This window comes from Folsomia candida, unplaced genomic scaffold, assembly GCF_002217175.1.
Source record: "Folsomia candida strain VU population unplaced genomic scaffold, ASM221717v1 Fcan01_Sc001, whole genome shotgun sequence".
NCBI lineage: Eukaryota > Metazoa > Arthropoda > Collembola > Entomobryomorpha > Isotomidae > Folsomia > Folsomia candida.
Window position 1 is genome coordinate 22832932 of NW_019091193.1, and position 15875 is coordinate 22848806.

At 36.2% G+C, this 15875-nt stretch overlaps 3 protein-coding genes and 1 long non-coding RNA gene across 7 annotated transcripts; all 4 read right to left on the reverse strand.

Moving 5' to 3' along the window:
• Positions 1-79: 79 nt before the first annotated feature.
• On the reverse strand, positions 80-3018 carry LOC110844546 (ubiquitin carboxyl-terminal hydrolase 27). 2 transcript variants are annotated; one of them, XM_035846110.1, is made up of 8 exons: positions 2270-3015; positions 2048-2195; positions 1689-1936; positions 1449-1571; positions 1145-1371; positions 850-1060; positions 499-734; positions 80-389 (listed from the first exon to the last, which is right to left on the reverse strand). In XM_035846110.1, the coding sequence occupies exons 1-8, from the start codon at positions 2405-2407 to the stop codon at positions 176-178; spliced, it is 1545 nt and encodes a 514-aa protein (XP_035702003.1). In that variant the 5' UTR covers positions 2408-3015; the 3' UTR covers positions 80-175. The 2 variants fall into 2 exon arrangements, with proteins under 2 accessions (XP_035702003.1, XP_035702002.1); XM_035846109.1 differs by having other exon boundaries at positions 850-1371; positions 2270-3018.
• A 112-nt stretch (positions 3019-3130) lies between these two features.
• On the reverse strand, positions 3131-5794 carry LOC110862857 (ctenidin-3). 3 transcript variants are annotated; one of them, XM_035846111.1, is made up of 3 exons: positions 5579-5794; positions 3454-3471; positions 3131-3391 (listed from the first exon to the last, which is right to left on the reverse strand). In XM_035846111.1, exons 1-3 carry the CDS (start codon positions 5712-5714, stop codon positions 3306-3308), a joined length of 240 nt encoding a protein of 79 aa, XP_035702004.1. In that variant the 5' UTR covers positions 5715-5794; the 3' UTR covers positions 3131-3305. The 3 variants fall into 3 exon arrangements, with proteins under 3 accessions (XP_035702004.1, XP_021967765.1, XP_021967775.1); XM_022112073.2 differs by lacking the exon at positions 5579-5794 and adding an exon at positions 3547-3756; XM_022112083.2 differs by lacking the exons at positions 3131-3391; positions 3454-3471 and adding exons at positions 5109-5419; positions 5481-5498 and having other exon boundaries at positions 5579-5789.
• A 1876-nt stretch (positions 5795-7670) lies between these two features.
• On the reverse strand, positions 7671-13495 carry LOC110853734 (activin receptor type-2A). Its single transcript, XM_022102054.2, has 12 exons — positions 12624-13495; positions 12188-12544; positions 11887-12084; positions 11724-11776; positions 11391-11580; positions 11280-11317; positions 11029-11191; positions 10828-10909; positions 10662-10738; positions 10493-10542; positions 10215-10405; positions 7671-9921 (listed from the first exon to the last, which is right to left on the reverse strand). The coding sequence occupies exons 1-12, from the start codon at positions 12697-12699 to the stop codon at positions 9864-9866; spliced, it is 1533 nt and encodes a 510-aa protein (XP_021957746.1). The 5' UTR covers positions 12700-13495; the 3' UTR covers positions 7671-9863.
• Positions 13496-15037: 1542 nt separating this feature from the next.
• LOC118433912 lies at positions 15038-15628 on the reverse strand. Its single transcript, XR_004833666.1, has 3 exons — positions 15499-15628; positions 15223-15381; positions 15038-15138 (listed from the first exon to the last, which is right to left on the reverse strand). It is a non-coding gene; the product is annotated as an uncharacterized LOC118433912 (long non-coding RNA).
• Positions 15629-15875: the final 247 nt, after the last annotated feature.

Here is a 15875-nt window from a genome sequence, read left to right on the forward strand (position 1 = left end):
ACCGTGGTCATGACTAATCATTATAATGGAAAAGCCGCAACATGGGTACTACGAAATGTAGTTCAAAGTTAAAATGTCATAACCTTTGAGTTAATTTTTTATTTCATGGGAAAATAATAACAACATCTTGCATGGCTTCATTCTATTTAAAACTATTCAAATTTAATGTAAAATCTTATTCGGAGGAATACGATTTTGGTCGCTGTGGAAGTTGTGTCCTATGATAAAACAGCATATACGCTTGGCAGTTGAGCACTTCATCTGAAGACACTTTCGACACTGTGTGATCATCGCAGAGAAACCATGTGTTATGCGTGTTTCGGAAATACGTAATGTAATGACCACCTTCCGAAGATCCAAGATGACTTACGACTGCATACAGCGAATATCTATTAAATAGTATCGATATTTCAATTCAATAAATTCAGATATCAATACTTTGTTATCCATGATGAAATATAATAATCAGTGACTATAAAAAATAATTCTGTTACGCACTCAAAGTCTTCATTGACAAGACTCTGGACTTGAAAACAATAGGATCTTAAACAAATCTCGTTTTTAAAGTCTATTTTCATCCTTTTATTTTTGGATTGAGCTGACATGTCACATGCATCCATTTCAGTCTTTTTTCTTGCAATTTCCTCTCGAGATGATGAGTAAATCAATAGGTCAATGTACTTAGAGAAAGAAATGTGGTTGTTCCATTTATTATGATTGACGTTTTGGAATCTCTAGATTGCATAGGAGAAAGGTAGCAATGATTATTATTTGGTTTTTCATACTTTTGGTTGATGTTCATGTACTCAATTGATTCTACTTAATACACACACACCCACACATTTTTACCTTGAAATGCATACAGAGAATTAACGGAACTTTCAATAATTCCAATTGCTTAGAACTCGTTTGGTTCATGCCACATGATTCACAATAAATCATGTGGGAAAGTGTTTCAACTTGTGTGTAACGCAAGAGACACTCGTCAAGAGTGATGCTCTTATCGCCAAACACTTCAAGCGAAATTTCCATATATTTCTCCATGGTGATGGATTCCGATCTAATTTCACAGAGAAAATAATAATAATTTATTTCCATTATGCATAAAACTTCATGCACAAATATTAAAGTATGAATATCTTGCAGGCATTTAAGGCACTTGACCGTTGACTTTAAGGTTCCATAAAAAATTCCTTCGATGGCACATGGTACATCCTGGTTTCCTACAAAATGACGCCCCATTCCTTCCAGGATTGCGGTAAGAAATTCATGCGCATCCTGTTGATCACAGGAAGCTAGATGGGGAGCACTTCTCCACATTTTTTCCAACAACTCGGTTAACACGATTGGAGACTTGCTGCCATTATAAAACTGAAAAGGTAGCGCAAGGTTAGGTTGCATATGAAAGTAGTGTCCAATGTTAAACTATAGAGTTATGTCAAACTTACCTGGCGAAAAACGTCAGTCATACATGACATTAAACATGGTTTACCACTATGTAGCTCATTGCAGTCCAGTTCAAAACATTCGCTTAGAAAAAAGTCAGCAAGGATGGGAGTGTGCGCCAAGACCTAATTTCACCGTTAAGTAGTTACAATCACGAACAATTAATCAACTGTAATTAATATACAGTAACCAACCATACCAAATTTGTTGAGTTTCTTCTATTTATGAAAACAATTTCTCACCTGAATAATGCAGTTCATGTAGCATGTATTTTTCAAATTGACTAATCCCCGTAGTCCAACGGTAGATCGGGAGTCTATGCACATGACCGTTGGCTTGATAGCAAGCGCAATTTGTGTGAATGGGATCACATTTCCTCCGACAGAACAACGACCGTATTGGACCGTCTCCCGCATTCTTTCCAAAGCTCCATCAAAGACAAAGTCCTTACAAGCAAAGCAGAAAACTGATCCATCAATAATTAGGCATCCTATAAAGAAGGACAATCGTCAACTATATCTAACATTAGGTACCATATTCATAAAATAAAGTCTTCTATCCTTAAATTTAGGACTACTATGATATAATTATAATGAATTACCAATGCAGTGAGGTGGGTCCACGCTTCCCATGTGCTCATATGAATGATCCTTACATCCGACAAATACGCAATGTAAACAAAAATACATGTTCCAGTCCCCAACGTCATTTCCACACGTTTTCACTTGGCACTTGCTTCGATTCATAATCTGTAGAAAGAAAAGGAAGAAATTAGAAGACTATTTTTATTAATTGAAAATTGACCATTATTTACGATAGATACCTTGATTCCTTGCTGCTCTCTCTTCATCTTTAAATGTTGGGGACATGCGATACACAAATTTAGCAAAATCTTTTCATAGTCCCGAATTCCGCCTTGTTGTTTAAATCGCTCAACATGAGCACAAACACTGCGCACCATACTAAAATTTAGATTTGTAAATTAATTATATTGGCATGAATCTTAGACGTCAAAATTTTCCACTCGAAACGATTATTGTCCCTTCTTGCCTAATATTACAAACGTACTACGCAACGAAATTTGGTGATGCGTAGCGAGTAGAATATTATAACGTACCTAATTATTTATTAAACATTAACTGATTCCTGGTAATTTAGCAAGCTAAAAATCAACGGTCTCAAATCCAAATAATAATAATAACATAAGTAGTAAACATTAAAGAATTCCAAAACAAAAATCTTTACCACACCAACCGTAATATATACGAGTATATGCAAATAGCTTATGTGCCTATGTCGTGTAATTTGAGCATTATTGTCTAATCGTTCCAAGACAGACAATGAGTAATAAAGTAAAATGAGAAACCATAATTTGAGACTGCACAATCTATCGACAAGAATTTACAGTCTGGTCGTTTAGAGCTAGATTTTCGTGTAAAACTCTCTGATTAAAATCAATATAGCACCAAATTTGATAAATTCGTTAGTTTTTTAGGTCCATTCCGAAATCAGCAGTTTTTTGTCAGCGAAAAGGCAGAGGTCATGTACGAATCGGAAAAATGAGTCGCCCAGACAGCGACTCATTTTCAGACTGGCATTGGCCACCAACGACCAATATGTCTGGAATGAATGAAACCGAGAAATTGAGACACCCATATGTACACATTTACAAGGATCTCATAAATGCATACTAGTTTTGTCCGATTTTATTCATTTCTTCTTCATTTATTCACTTTAAAATTGTCATCTGAACAATTCAATATAATTCAAACAATCGACGTTTTAATACTAAATTTTGTGATATCCAGCTAAATTATTGATTTGGCGTGAGTAGATGATGTTAAGTTTGTATAAGTTTCTTATTTTCCGTAACCTCCTCCGTAGCGACTGCCTTCTTTTCCTCCGACATAACCGCAAAAGTAGACTGGACCTGCAGCTCCTCCCCCTAAAAAAACACACTTTTCGTATAAACTCCAGTTTTGCTATACTTAAACGTGTTTTACAAACCTCGGCCTGGACCGTGTCCTGCAAGACAGAGACAAACACACACCGAATTAGTTTACTAAAATAAATGGTAGTTAAAAGAAAAAAGTAACTAACCATGACCACCACCACCTCCATGACCACGTTTCACTCGGATAGCCCCACTTTCGTTCTTTCCGATCTCGGAACCAAACACAACGTAGAACATGGAGATTAAAAGCAATACGGCGTTGTAAATGTTCATTTTTACCAAAGTTTTTTTTAATTACGACTTCGAGCAGTATGAACAGTTTACGAAACGGTTGAAACTGGTGTGACGTACCAGGAACCAAAATTCGCTTTTATAGTTCATTATTTTTGTGGAAGTGTTATGCAATCACGAAGTTGAGATATTTCTTTGAAAATGTTCGGGGGTGTATAAATCGAAAAGGAAGGAAATCCGACTATACAAAACGTGAGTGGTTGGATTATTGGATGGATCGTAGGAGAGTGGGCGAGTGCTACGATTTCTTTCGTTGCTGTGCTGCTGCTGATAAGTTAATCAATGAAGATGTTGAACATTGTTGATTATCATGAATTGCTACCACCTCTCAAGTTTCTGCAATTGAGTAAAAATGACAAAATCTAAGTCAAACAAGAGATTTAGTCGTTTGGACGTGATTCACTTCTCATGCAGGCAACAGGTAAATAATGGAAATGGATGAGTATTCATGAACACCAATCTCTAGCCAATTAAGTATACGGAAGATGCGATGTACCCACCTGCAAAAGATGCAGCAATACAATGTCAATACAATTGACATGAACAATGTTACATACACTTTCTTATTCTTTTGTTCGATTTCACCCCATCAAGAGATAATAATGTTGTGTGCAGTACCTAAAGTGCACTTGGTTATTTTACGGTAATTATAATGTTGATTAACATGAAATTTTGTAATAGATCATTCATTATTAAAGTTTGATCCAACAAAATGCAACGCTCCACATAAATTTTGCGTTCATGTATATTTATTTTTTACTTTATCACAAGAGTTTTAATAGCATATGAGCATCGCACTACCTACAAAAAATCATACAGTATTATGACATTGTGCATATATTTGGATTATGCAATAGTAACCTGGAACTGAAAGTTTATTCACTTACAATTAGTCGGACAAGACAAACGAAGGATTTGATACAAATATGGTCTTTTTATTGGAGATACATGCATACATGGAATTATTTATTTGCCATTTATTATTAGGTAATAATTCAATTATATTTCTACGAGTTGCAATAAAAGTGTTGCATCTTTTATAGCCCACAACCACTGAAGAATCTGTAAATCAAGTAGTCTGAATATGTATATAATTTCTCAAAAATTCCTTTCACGAATCCTATGTAATAAGCATTCTCATTTTTATTCCCGAGCGTTAGAGAAACAAAATGCTATTAAGAAAGTGATTAAAATGGACAGAAAAGATTGTGTATCAGATTCAGATCTTTGAGGTCGTATTACTGAAATCTGATGCATACATACATATGCATGGTCATAAATATGTGTATTAAATAAATAGTCCGTACAAATGCTCAACAAATTCCTCTCCTCTCTTGAATCTTGAATTGACACCGGTATGTGTACATACAACTATTTTGTCAAGAAGAAAAACTATATAAGTATCATGAACGAAACATTGCACATATAATGAGGTATTTATTCCCAGAGCGTAGAATTTACAATTAAACGATTTATCTTTAAAATAACAACAAGTTGAACACAGCATTGACAAATTCTCAGAAATGATAGGTTAATATGTATAATTTGTGAAGTGTTGAGTAAGCAAAAAACATTAATTGATGTTTTTTAGACCCACTGCCAACTTATTCTTTATCATCCATTTGGGTTCTGCGTCCGTTGATGACCGCGCCTATTTGCCGTATCCGCCATAGCCTTCCGTCTTCCCGACATAACCGCAAAAGTAGACTGGACCTGCAGCTCCTCCCCCTAAAAAACATATTTTTCGTATAAACCCCAGTTTTGTAATATTTAAACTTGTTTTACAAACCTCGGCCTGGACCATGTCCTGCAAGACAGAGACAAACACACACCGAATGAATTTACTCCCAAATAGTAAATAAATAAATCACAGAAAATATGACTAACCATGACCACCACCACCTCCATGACCACGCTTCACTCGGGTAGCCGCACCTTTAGATCCACCTCCATTACTGGTTTCTGATCCGAGAACCATGCAAATCATGGAAACGAGGAGGATCAAGAAGTTGTAAATGTTCATTTTGTACGTTTAGCTTTCTTGCTATAAAGCAGATTGATAATTAAGGTTGGGATGTTGAAACTGTTGTGACGTAACGAAACCTCGACACCGCTTTTATATCCGACATTTCAAGTCCCCATCACTGTATATGCGAATGAGTGAAATTTCTATTATTTGTCGTTGCAACTAAGACGACGGAAAAGAAAATCCGACGACACGTTTCTAACAGGTAGGAAGAATTGTCGAGATTTGGGAGTGGGCGATTGTGGAATGTTTCAGGTTTCTTTAATCCTTTAAGATAAGGAAAAGTAGTAATTGATCTATACAGCAGGTGTCATTAAATTGATCAATTGTTCCATTGCAATAGCATTTAGCCAGATTAAATTGCACACTCACAAGCAAGTTGACGACATAATTGAAGACCAATTCGATTTGAAATCAATCCTCACGTACAAATATACATACATACTGTGCATATGTACAATAATAATAATGTCTGTAATATGTACTGCAGAAAAGCAATTGTGACAAGTGAATATAGAATGCGTGACTTTCTCATTGTTTGCTTTTCACTCTGAAACAAACGTCATAAAATAAGCTCAAAGCCAATTTTTCTACCCAATGTTCATCCATAATTAACCAATTATTTTGTACTATTTCGACTGGCCTTCCGATGAGAACAATGACAACTTCCCAAGGCTCATCTTATATATATGAATATCTATGATTCGAAATTATTTTCGAAACCTTCGCCATTTCGGGTGGTTAAAATAGCCTGGTGTAGATTGCTAATCTGTCAAAAAAACAAGTCCAAACCCTTGTGCCAATAATGAGGAAATCGTTTTTGAAATCTAATAAGTCCGGTTAAATTAGAACCCTGCGGATCTTGTCAAGTCACGTAGTGGTGACACTCCAATGTTGACGTTGGTTGGGCCGTTGGTTGTAAATTACAACTTGTAATAATGCAATATCATATATACAACCGTAATTTATGTGCAATAATTAAGGAGATGACAATATGAGCTCAAAGTAAGCTTTTTTGCAGAAAAATACAATAATAGAATCTACAAATTTCAAGCTTAAACATTTTCCCATCCTTTTTGCTTAACAGCCTAAATGAGGCAAGATACACCAAAGCTGCATGCTCTTAAAAATACATATGTACACAAGTAAGGTAAATAAGTATGCATGTAGGTCTAGGTGTATGTAAGTGTGTATTGAAGATAAGTATATGTATTGAAGATAAGTGTGTACTAGTGAAAAACACTGCATGGCGATGAAGAAATTATTCGTCAGTGAATGGAAGGAAATCACAATACGTTGTTTTAGAGTAAATGACACAATCTGTCCAATTTTATTGTTGTCAATGTTTCTAAACAGGATGAGACGCTGAACAAAACATATTATGGAGACAATATGGTGCCCACCAGGTTTTCGCTGTCATCTCATTCAGCCTTCAACAGTTTTTGTCTATTCGATAGCTTTTTTACGTTCAATTCAACACGGACAATACATTTTGAAACAATGAAAGAGTGGCTAAAGAGATACAATAAGATGGTAACCAAATTTGATGTGACAGTAAAACTGGTTCATCAACTGAAATCTCAGATATGCATTTACATGACGAGGTGACTGGGTTAGGATGTTAAGATCTCTGATTTGGGAGATAGTAATTAAATAACTACTTATGTACATTTGTATTTATCCATGTACCTTACAATACTTGTTCTTTAGCTCCTAAGTAAAAGTGCAAGCTATCTGCATGTGCATGGTTGGACTGAAAATTGTGTTTCACTTTCAGTCACTCATCAGGAGGAATTTACTGAATCAGAATCAATGTAAATTCTACATCAATAAATACCAAAGAACATGGTGTGAGGACTTAACATTCAAAACAAAAAATGAAACAAGTAGTACTACCGATATGTAGATCATAAGTAGCTGGGCATGATATAAATACATATGTACAAACAAATGCTGATGGTTCAATCTTTGAATTTTATTATTTTTTGCTTCAAAAAATGTTGCACATTACATAACATCAACACGTAAGAATGATAATGAGTGATTGATTATTATACCTGAATCAAAATAATTGGGTTTGTGTTTTGTTTACTTAGTTATAAAAAACACCTCCAAAAACAAACATAATTTCCTTGTCCTCTTCCTTGCGAGCATTTTGTTACTACATATACGTACACTATACATGACTATATTTCAATTCAGTAGCTAATGTTTCCAATCAAAGTCAATTAATGATTAAATTTAACAGCTGAACCGAACATTTTCTTTTTCAGAGTAATAACAAGATGATAAGAATGTGTTTTCCTCTTATCCAAGATGATAATAACGTTACTTAGTTTCATATATTTTGTTGAATAATTAATATGCTTGTACCCATATAGAATATAATATTTTGCCTACACACTAATTTGTACATGACACCGACCCTTTCTTTGTTTTTGTTATAGAGTCGCAAAATGCATTCTTCGACAGAGTAAAAGTAACAACAAAACACAACAATTATACACTACTACCTTACAATTTCAAATAAGATTTCCTAGGTCAATTTTACGTGTTAATTTTCTAAATTTTTGTCAGTAATAGATAGACTTGCATACATACATACAGTAGCAGCATTTTAATGTATAAGTTTTGCCTTAATGTGTAAATAACCGTAATAATTTGTTGGCTGTTGGCGATGCTTCATTGTGCGTTGCGATGGCAACGCACATTACTTGGCCTGTTGATAATTAGATAATTTTTAGATTAATTTGTACATTGTTTTGTTAGCTGATTGTTCCTTGACTAAACCATGGGCTGGGCCATTTGTGCAAAAAGATGTTGCCCGTTATCCGCTAATTTTTAGAATGTAATTTTATAGGGTACAGTATAGTGTTATTAGAAATAAAATAGTTATGTACATACATTTATAGCGTATCACTCTACATGCTACTACACTACGCAATTATACTAATAGATTTCAAGGTACACAGTTTCATTTTTTTTACCGACACACATCGTCAAATTAGGGATAAATCTGGAGCAATACATGTTGTAAGCTGCGTCCACAACATCGACAACTATCATATAATATATTTCATACATACATATATTCAAACCTCTCATTCACACCACTAAAAATACCAATTGCTAATAAAACGATTTTCGTTCCAACAACACAAGATATTTTTACATACAACAATTAGCATAAACATGCAATTATGTACTTGTTGAAAAGTGAATAGGTCATTCTCATTTTTGGTTGCCTCTTGGGTAGACAAAATGTTAAATTCTAATACTTTACATATTTGGTAATCTTTAATCTACAACAGACAGATATTTGAGTTTTGATTTTGTTTGAGATTTTTCGACACATGTTTCACAAATATGGCACTAGCAACTAACCAACATATAACAAACAAAAATAAAGCATACCTTTCTTGCGTTGACATGTTACGCAAAAATACAACATATGTACACTGTTTGTGTTTTATAATTATTTAAACTGCAAAATTGCAGATAATATCCCTGAATTGATAATAAACTGGGGTTATAACCCGTCTGCGTAATACAATATACAGTGCAGCAGTTAATGTATATCTTCATATTTGTTGGAGCAGGTTCACACTGCATATTTATTTCTTCCTCCTTTCCAAGCCCGTTCCTCGAACTTGTAATATTTTCATACGACCCGTATTGACACCCATACGATTTATGTAACATATAATAACCAATAATAATAACCAGAATACGTGAGAAGGGTTGAATAAATGTCACTCATAAGTCAAACAAAGTCACCCATTCCAGGTATATATACAAAATTTAGCGTAATAAACCAGACTGCGAATTAACACCCTGAGATACTTTAACGTATATTTGTTGCTCGTAATAATAGTACTTCGTTGAATTTGAAATTCGATGAGTGATGATTCTAAAGACAATGTTGAATTTAAATTGAACCAATATAATATGGTACTCCCCACTACTACAGGGTAGCAGATAATAGCAGTAATAATAATAATAATAAATAACAGCAATAAGAATGATAATAACAATAACAAATGAGCGTGTAAAGTTTTTTTTAGGTACTGTATAATATATGTAGACTGGAACAAACGTACGTGCAATTTTAATTAACAAGATGTTGATTGAGAAGACTTGTGATGATTAGATGATTTTATTTGAAACGGAGTGAAGCCTCTCCACAATACAGGAAGCAGAGATTCTATATAAAGTGAAATACGCAAAATTAAATTGCAGGGATCCAACTCATAATATACATTTATCCGTGGGTGCGAAAAACCCTGCAAACGCGCAAACGCGTTCGCCGGGACAGACGGGGGGCAGGACCTTTTTTTTTTTTAGGGACCTTTTCCCATAAGGCCCATGTTAAAATTTCCGGGATTTTGTCGCCCCGTTTGCCGGGATGAAACCGGAAATCGCACCCACGCATTTATCAGAATTTACGATGACCGTGGGTGCTTTTGCACTATTCGATCATCACAACCAAACACATACCGTGCCTCCGCATCCTGATCCCATGACTCTTTGATGGCTTCAGAAAGTACGGCTAGTCCAGGGTGGGATTGCCAATCGTTGCGAAGAGTGGGTCGTTTTCGTTGTGTGACTACGCACTCTATCATTTCCTCAAGAGATGGTTGTTGACCCACATGCTCTTCGAAGGGTAATCGGTATTCTCCCACGGGACCCTGGTTTTAAAAACATAACAATGTAACTCTTTAGATAAGTTTCAAGCAAACCTGAATAATCGGATTGTGTTGTGAGTGTTGTTATACCTGTTGATTGGAACATCTCGAGGCCAACTCCCACAATACGAGGCCGCAAGCTATTGATATAACACACAGTTTGATATATTAGATTAGACCAGAGAAAGGAAAACCATACAAGCTCTTCTGATGATGATTCTATGTTATGTGTGACTCGACTTCATTTACCACAACTTACCATACATGTCGATCCGTTGAAAGTTGTCTCTCGTGAAACTAACTGCTCCATCTAATACCTCGGGAGCCATGTAGCGTCTTGTGTCGAGAATTACAAAAATTGTTTGTTAGATAATATTCGAGGAAAAATTTGTTAACAACTGAATTGTACTGCCTGTTCTACTTACCTTGTGCCTGTTTGTCCATGATTCGTTCCAACTAGTTTTGATGGGTAAAAAATGAATGCCAACCCAAAGTCTGCGATGCAAGCTGAATAGAAAAAAGATTACCGATTTTACTAGTGTTATTATACCAGGAAGTAGTACAGATGATATTCAAGTTTCAAAATTAAGTGTAATAAAATTAGACATTTTTGCCTCGACACTTACCTGTGAGGTCTGGCCTCAACAGGACATTCTTTGACTTAAAATCCCGATGTGCAACGGCGGGTTTGACTCCTTTCACCGATGAGATCTCATCATGCAAAAATGAGAGACCTTGACACATTGTGAGTGCAACCTTCAAAACCTCACTCCAGCTCAGCTCGTGGCCCTACAGAGTATAAGCCCATGTGCATGTTACTTAAAAGTCATATAAAACAGGTCACTAAATATAATATAATAATATGTAATTCGCAAACCTTCATGTAATCGTACAGAGAGCCGTTCGTGATATATTCTGATATAAAAATGTACAATTTTTAACTTATAAAAGTATTGCATACCTAATTAATATATGTAATGATACATACCTGATATAAGCCAGAGCTGCATGCTATCTGGATCAGTTCGCGCTCCAAAATATCCAAGGATTAGCTGGGAGTCACACATCAAGGGGAGAGAATAAACTTCCTGTTCTAAACGCCAAGATGTCTTCTCTCTCAATGGAAGAATTTTGACGGCCACCCAGTCCGGTTGTCCGACCATGGTTGCTTTCCACACCTATCGAGAAATAATAATACAGTGCAGTGAGACAACATGAGTCTGTATTATATACAATTATATATTTTAGTGTTTATGGCATACACTAGTCGTTGTACACCATACTGCATCAATGTTAGTATTATCATTGCTACAATACTTACCGATCCAAATCTTCCAGTTGCCTTTGGCTCAACCAAATCCACGTGGGTCAACACTAAGCAATGCATAAATAAATATTTTTACTACCTTTGAAATTCCATATTTTTAAATTTGTCTGGCATCTGAAATATCGCAAGTATGTAGATCATGCCATTCATGACATACCATGACTGCTTTCTGACTTGTCCAACAAGATATTCTCTTCATCTGTGAGATTGGACGTCGACGTAGGTAGTGGTTTCTGTTGGACTCTTCGGTGGACCAGAAAAGCCACAATGACACATAAGATGCAGAATGATGCAACCAGGACCGATATCCATGCCCATCCTCTTATTCCATTTCTCTCAACTTCCACTATTTTCTCTGAAAATCAAAGAAATAGTTTCATTAGTATTGTGCACATACAAATATTTTCGCTTAATAAATATAAAAATTACTAATTAGTAATAATTATTATATATCTTACGGTTCACTGGTGGCGATGTCGGCTTTGGCAGCCACACGTAATCTCTGTTGCAGAAATCCGACTCACAGCAACAGTAGTGGGTGTGGAGGCTCGAGTTCTTTAATTGCTTGTGGTTCCTATCCACACAAGAGTCCATTCCAATGCAATCTTTGTTGTTGATAAAGCAACCCTTGAACCGGAGCACTTCTACAGAATCCGGTGCAGGGCCACGTTGCCAGAGAGCAAAACAACTTGTCGTATGAGACGAGGGGTCTTCGGATGTGCACGTCACGTTCCTTCTCATTTCGCAAGGTTTGTCCGGAGTGGGACATTCTGTGATATTGAAATATTCGCACTCCAACCCAAGACAAGCTCCGTCTACGTAACATAATTTCAGGTTTAGGTACATGTTGTATATATTAAATACGGAACAAACAGCTTTTGTAGGACAACTTACAAAATACGGAAACCATCAGGAATACGGCAACACTCCAACTTATTAGGTGACTCTCCATTTTAAATCTGATAAACATCTTAATTCTTGATCACAGCAACACGTTTACAGTTGTACATTAAACCAGGAAATTTTCTTTCAAAAATTGATTATTCGTAATCGGGCAGCCGTGGATAGAAGTAGTTCATTTCACATTGCAGAAATATGCAGAAACAGCGTACGTTTTGATACTTTTCACTTTTACTCCGACACAATATCTGTCACGGTGGGGATAAGGACCCCGAAATCACTCTCCTTTTCACCCGTCCCATTTTACGTCAGCCTCAACATCTAAGCACACAATTGCTGTAAAAAGCAACCAAAATATTGCCACTCCACACTCAAAGATTTATTATAACCAACAAACTCTTTTGTAACACAACGGTCAATGGTCAAGTTTAGAATCACTTTAACTATATACGGCCAATTATTAAATATTTTTAATTCGCAGATAAGAGTTTCTTATATTTGTTGTTGCAACACACAATTCACAATTTGCTATTTTAGTACGTATCCTAGGTCAAATTATTCGTTAATCTTTCTTTTCGCCAATACAATACGAATGATTTCCAAAGGTTGTTATAGAAGTGGAAATACAATTTTAGTAATTCCTTTGATTGCTTTACTAATTTTTGAGTAAATATACTGGGCGAAAATTAAAATTTCAGAAATCTGCGAAGAGAGTGAGGAGGAGGGCAGTGGAAACATTTGTAGTAGGGATGACGGAGTAGGTTGTCCTTGTTTCATTCAGAGAGCAGCGCCATGATGTTGTTATTTCTTCCAAAAGCACACCCATCACCACGTCCTCTCACTCCACACAGGAAAATATATTCCCCATTTTTTAAAAATTAAATGGCTTCAATAAACTTTAATGATTATTAATTATCGATTCTTGTTAAATTTAATGGACGGCCCTGGTTGTAAAAGGGCTCCCACTTTCTTGCGTAGGGGTCGACCGAATATTAACCCCTTTCCGTCGGGTCAGGGAAAATGAGATTCTAAAGGAAGAACTGTAGTAACTTGGGCGGTGAAGCCGCATTGAGAGACACGAGAGCCGGTAATATTCGTCTAATTTTATTTTGTCCAGCCTCTTTTTCCACCACCGTCACCACTTTGCTTCAGTTTTTTGGCAGCCAGCCACCACCATGCTTTATGTACTACTCCGCTCCAAATCAGTTCACCATAGGCTTGCTCTCTTGCATAAAATTTGTGTTTACATTTCTCACTACAATTAAATTTGTAAAAATAATTACCCTAGTGGTTTTTGTAATTAGTATCAACATGACAAATGCATAAAATGCTATTGGAATTTCGTTCCTGTGGAATTAATTAATTGGAAATACTGAGACACATAAAGACGTCTGAATGCAAGAGGTCAAACCTACCCGTTTGGTCACACCCGGCGTGTCTCCGCCGTCGCAAGACGTGCCACAGCCGCCGGAACGTGGCTTATCGTCGTCATCACCGTCGCCACAACGTGCATGGTTGGAAAAGTTTCTTAAAGAATTAATGTTGTTTGGTATATTGTTGTCTTCAGAACCAGAGGTAATCATTTGGGCCATTTATGAAAGAATTGAGTTGTGTTACAAACAAAGACATATCAACATATTAATTATTCTTCTCGAATTATTTTTAGGTGCAATATGTAGCTCTGAGAAACATCAATTTGATTGTGCAAAAGCGACCCGCTTGCTGCCAGCAGTTTAACCGAAAGGACTCGAGATTAGTGGGACATTTAGTCGCAGATACTTTAAATATAATTAATTTTATACATATCTGGAGATTGTAAAAAGAAAAAGATTTTCACTCATTTCGTACGTTTATTTCAGAAATAGTAAAATATATATGGACATGACATTCACAAACCGAGCAATAAAGGAATGTCTGGATTTGCAGTTAAATTCAATAAAAATAGTTTTGGGCTACTTCCAAATCAATCCTGTGAAGCGTCTTTGCCCGTTAATACTACTGGTCCTGTATGCATCATTCATAACTTCATTCAGACTTTCCATAATCCTTTCTGGCTGAACTTTTACCCTCGGTCGACGAAGTTTCTGTTGCAGTTGGCGAATCCTTTTTTTGTTGTCCGTGGTTGAACTTGGACTGGTTTCAGGTGACGAAATGTTGGATTGAGGTCGAGGACTAGATACGGATGACGATGGGGAGCAAGGCGACTCGAAGCTTCCACTAATTTCCGGCTGCGACACGTCCAACGACGGCGGTGACACGGCAATTGATGTTACTTCTTTTGGTAAAATAGGGATGAATTTAATACTGGGACTAGGTCGGATAATTTCACTGGGTGTAGAAACTGTTAATAATTGCTCCTGCGACACAAAAAATCTTGATGGAAGGGCGGATGGTTTTAGTCTTCTTAGAATTGTCAAACTGATCATCCTTAAAATGTAGGTCGCAAATCATGGAGACGGGGGGAACATTTTGACAATCGAGATCCAAATACTCACACCACTTCTTGAATCTAAGCGATAGAAAATATTGCAACTTAATATTCTTTATTAGAATGCCAAAATTATTTTCCATTTAATTTATTAACACGCCTGACCTGTCTGGCTGGGATGGAAATTGATAAAACTGAGCTTCCGGATTTTTATGTTTTGTTTTAGCACACCTTGGATATTTACAACTGGTTATTTTCAGTGTCCTTGGTGGTGGTGACCCCCACGGCTGGGTCACTTCATTTGAAGGCAGGGACACGTGGAGGCTGGAAAATATTAACCCAATGTATTTAATGTCTTAATTCAAAAAAAAATTGCTCAAGTAATGTTTACAGTACGTGTGCATTATATAATTTAATGTGCAAATAGATATGTGTACTTACCATGTACTGCCGAGGGGTACACTGTTTAATTGCAAGTAACTTTTTTAAATAATTAATTGAAGAAATTTAAGCTGGCTAAAAATCGATCGGACTGGAACTGTATTTTTCTTTGCCACGCAAAGGAAACCATGTGGTGGTGATTGAATTGCATCAGCTTTTTCTCATGCTGAAACTGCACACAGTTATTTGGCCGATCTGTTAAAGCCGCCCATTTGCAGGAAGAACAAAATAATATTAAGCTCCGCTGGTTGGCTGCTGAGCTCTTCCATAAGCTTCACTCAAATACATTGCATGAGTCGTTCCTCTTCCCCTAGTTTATTTCATATTCCATGCCGTCGGGTATGTGCATCATTTTTGGAAAAAATTGACAAATGCTT

What these genes read in the sequence shown, in the direction of transcription:
- LOC110844546 (XM_035846109.1), bottom strand. Translation starts at nt 2,407, where the DNA reads ATGGTGCGCAGTGTTTGTGCTCATGTTGAGCGATTTAAACAACAAGGC. An exon ending in ACATGAACTGCATTATTCAG is followed by an intron (nt 1,572 to 1,688) that starts GTGAGAAATTGT and finishes CGGTGAAATTAG; the next exon opens with GTCTTGGCGCACACTCCCAT. An exon ending in TGACTGACGTTTTTCGCCAG is followed by an intron (nt 1,372 to 1,448) that starts GTAAGTTTGACA and finishes CTACCTTTTCAG; the next exon opens with TTTTATAATGGCAGCAAGTC.
- LOC110862857 (XM_035846111.1), bottom strand. Translation starts at nt 5,714, where the DNA reads ATGAACATTTACAACTTCTTGATCCTCCTCGTTTCCATGATTTGCATG.
- LOC110853734 (XM_022102054.2), bottom strand. Translation starts at nt 12,699, where the DNA reads ATGTTTATCAGATTTAAAATGGAGAGTCACCTAATAAGTTGGAGTGTT. An exon ending in CCTGATGGTTTCCGTATTTT is followed by an intron (nt 12,545 to 12,623) that starts GTAAGTTGTCCT and finishes TATGTTACGTAG; the next exon opens with ACGGAGCTTGTCTTGGGTTG. An exon ending in GACATCGCCACCAGTGAACC is followed by an intron (nt 12,085 to 12,187) that starts GTAAGATATATA and finishes TTTGATTTTCAG; the next exon opens with AGAAAATAGTGGAAGTTGAG.